The 3095-nt window shown below is 47.4% G+C and overlaps 2 protein-coding genes across 2 annotated transcripts; one reads left to right on the forward strand and one right to left on the reverse strand.

Annotated features, from left to right (window-relative positions):
* Positions 1-687: 687 nt before the first annotated feature.
* Positions 688-2092, forward strand: SODALDRAFT_329442 (thiamine pyrophosphokinase). Its single transcript, XM_028610939.1, has 2 exons — positions 688-840; positions 910-2092. Exons 1-2 carry the CDS (start codon positions 797-799, stop codon positions 1901-1903), a joined length of 1038 nt encoding a protein of 345 aa, XP_028462635.1. The 5' UTR covers positions 688-796; the 3' UTR covers positions 1904-2092.
* Positions 1965-2625, reverse strand: SODALDRAFT_329443 (DNA-directed RNA polymerases I). The gene is made up of 2 exons (XM_028610940.1): positions 2149-2625; positions 1965-2092 (listed from the first exon to the last, which is right to left on the reverse strand). The coding sequence occupies exons 1-2, from the start codon at positions 2499-2501 to the stop codon at positions 1987-1989; spliced, it is 459 nt and encodes a 152-aa protein (XP_028462636.1). The 5' UTR covers positions 2502-2625; the 3' UTR covers positions 1965-1986.
* Between the last annotated feature and the right edge of the window lie 470 nt (positions 2626-3095).

Below are 3095 nucleotides of genomic sequence, written 5' to 3' on the forward strand. Positions count from 1 at the left end.
TTATAGAGTTATCGAAATTAGGTTAGAGCTCTAAGGCCGGTTTATAGAAGAGGATTATCGTTAAGGTTAGTTTGTTCTGGACGTTATAGGCCGTAGCCATCGTGTCGTTACGCTATTACCAAAAGGTCTAGTAGCTATAGGTATAATATTATATAGTATTAGCCTCGAGAATCTTATAGAACTATAAAATTAATCGTAGGTTAGCTTTCTCCAGTTTTAGGAAAGATTCGGTAATTCGGTTATATCTCGCTATAGCAGCCTAGCTAGAAGGCTCTTAAAAGGTAGAAAATAGGGATAAATAAAGCTAAGACTCTTAGTTATCCAATACAGCGTAACCGTAATAGAGTAAATACGATAAGAATAATTAGATTAAGACGTTCTAAATTAATTGTATTGAAGCCGTAAAACCGTTGTAAAAACGTGTTATAAAGGTCTGGTTATAGGAGGCAGAATTAATGCCCGAAATCCTACGGATATCCTGTTCGGTGCCTGAACACGTAATCGGCCGTTCGGTTGTTCCACCCCGAGGAGGAGGTCTGTGCGACAGTGGTCCCGTGCCCATGCGACAACACAGTTACAAGGATGTATTCAACCCGCTCCTGATGGAACCCGAAACGAGCATGACATCCCGCGGGCAGTGCTCGAGCCATCCGTCGGCATATATGTCATAATCCTGATAGCCACGGACTTCATGGTGTTTTGCCCAACTATTCGCCCGGGATATTGTTCAAGATTCCCCAGAGCGATGAGGTGTCGGTCTCGACAATCAAGCATTATCACTCTCAAGCGGGGGAAAATGTCGCCCCTTAGGCCACTCAATCTTATCAACCAAATCGACTCGTGAGTCCTACACTGTATTGCGCAGCCTCACACATACCTGACGGATATTTTACTCACCCTAAGGCTAAGATTTCCATACGAGTTGGATGTAGAGACAGTCACTCGCGTACGAAGATGTTTCTACACATTTGTATTCGACGGAGAAACAGGCAGACAAGTGCCAGTCGGTTTTGTCCCATCGAAGGTCCTCGACATCTTGATCAAGACGCCCGCCAGCATCAGGGGAGAGATTCGGGTTGATCCTGTTGAGAGGACAGTCTCTGTGTTCATGGGTAGCAACGAGGAGGCGCGGAGCGCATTGGCTGCTCGGCTTGCTCAGTATTGGAGAAGTCAAGATGCATTCCCAATCCTACGAGGCTGGAGAGACGAACTTTGGCCTGTTTACGGCACGAAGGGCGAACTTCTCTTCAACCTTGAAAGGAGCGCCACGGGCCTTTTTGGCGTGGTGAGATACGGTGTGCATTTAAACGGCTTTGTACGCTGCGACAATTCCAGCTTTGGGATAAAATTGTGGGTAGCTAGACGGTCCCCGACAAAGTCGACGTTTCCCGGCATGCTGGATAACATTGCTGCTGGAGGACTGATGTCTGGCGAGGATCCGTTTGAATGCATTGTCCGGGAGGCAGAAGAAGAGGCCGATTTGGCCGAAAGCTTCACTCGAGAGCGAATCAAGGCAGTGGAAGGCGTTACGTATATTTATGTCACCCAGGAGGAAGCCGGGGAGGCTGGTCTCATCTATCCTGAGGTCCAATGGGTATACGATCTTGAGCTGCCCGAACACGTCTTGCCCAGGCCAAAGGATGGAGAAGTGGCCGAGTTCAACCTATGCACCGTGGAGGAAGTCCAGCAACAACTCAGCAAAGGGCAGTTTAAGCCCAACTGTGCATTGGTCGTCGTTGACTTTTTCATCCGCCATGGCATCATTACGAGAGATATCGAGCCGAGTTTCGACGAAATCATGCGGCGCATCCATCGCAAGCTTCCGTTTCCAGGACCACACAAGCATGAGTCATTCTCCGTTCCTCGACAGGCGGGCAAGCGACTACAGTCTGGACTTGCGTGAATCTGTGAAACGCAACTGAGGTTCCCAAGAAGAGGACTGGGCCGCCCTCTGACCGGAAGATTTGATGTTTCTAAACTCTCGGTTCATTTCTTGACGAGCAAGTACGTGTAGTCGACTCGCAGAGGGGTCAGTTTCTTGTATGGGCCTTCGAGAGACATCAGAAGGCCGCCGAACGAGATATATGCCTTGCTGGGGGAGAGTCGTCAGATCTCATGCATTCTAAGGATCCAATGGGGAACACTTACATGATCTGCCCATCGTCCGCATCCTCAAATTTGTAGATCTTGCCATGGCATACGTAGTCGAACATATCGGCCAGTGTCGCTTCACTCCCGGCACTGCGGCCTTTGGAAATGTCACGCCAACCTTTCTCGTCATCCTTGCTCCCATCGTGTGCAAGCGAAGTCACAAGCACCACGTGCAGATTGTCCGATACGGCGCACTGGAAGAGCTCAATGTTGATATCAAGGGTCATAATGGTTTGATTATCGGCCGATGTCGCGGAGATGCGCGCCACACGATCATATTTCGATTGATCGTAATTGGTCACGGTGAAAGTCTCTTCGAAGAGCGTCACGTCTCCTCCTATGGTCGCCATAATGCAGAATCTGCGGAAATTGTGCAGTCGATCTAGGATATGGCCAGGTTGTGGCTTGCAAAGTCTCCTCTGAACAGGAGATATACAGAGTGTGTTGAACAGGCCGTAAGCTTGACGGTTATTACGTAACGGGCATTGGGTGCCATAGCAGAGGATCCTCCAAAATCGGGATAGACACCTGCAGAATTTTCACCATAGAAATTACGGTGGCAGGAGTTCCATAACGGTCGGAGAGTTTTGGAGTTAGACACACAGATCTACAGATTTAGAAGTCTTACTTAAATCAACGGATTAACTGCACTACTACTATTTTCGATATTATTCTACGGTTACGCTATATCTAATAATTAAGAGTCTTACTTACTAAGCGACGATTTATCCCTTTTACCTATCTTACTACCCATTAAAAGCTATCCTACCCGAGCCGGTACCCGTACCACGACCCACTTATTTTGTTCGTTTGGCACTTACTATCGTATAGACCTTGCTATTATTACTTATATTAATTAATGCTATTATACTACCTAGTTAGCCCCGCGCTGCTATAACGCCACCCACGAACTATATACTAGAATTATATATAGTAAATAGAAG

This window comes from Sodiomyces alkalinus (genome assembly GCF_003711515.1).
Source record: "Sodiomyces alkalinus F11 unplaced genomic scaffold SODALscaffold_13, whole genome shotgun sequence".
Classification (NCBI taxonomy): domain Eukaryota; kingdom Fungi; phylum Ascomycota; class Sordariomycetes; order Glomerellales; family Plectosphaerellaceae; genus Sodiomyces; species Sodiomyces alkalinus.

What these genes read in the sequence shown, in the direction of transcription:
- SODALDRAFT_329442 (XM_028610939.1), top strand. Translation starts at nt 797, where the DNA reads ATGTCGCCCCTTAGGCCACTCAATCTTATCAACCAAATCGACTC. An exon ending in CTTATCAACCAAATCGACTC is followed by an intron (nt 841 to 909) that starts GTGAGTCCTACA and finishes CCTAAGGCTAAG; the next exon opens with ATTTCCATACGAGTTGGATG.
- SODALDRAFT_329443 (XM_028610940.1), bottom strand. Translation starts at nt 2,501, where the DNA reads ATGGCGACCATAGGAGGAGACGTGACGCTCTTCGAAGAGACTTTCACC. An exon ending in GCGGACGATGGGCAGATCAT is followed by an intron (nt 2,093 to 2,148) that starts GTAAGTGTTCCC and finishes ACTCTCCCCCAG; the next exon opens with CAAGGCATATATCTCGTTCG.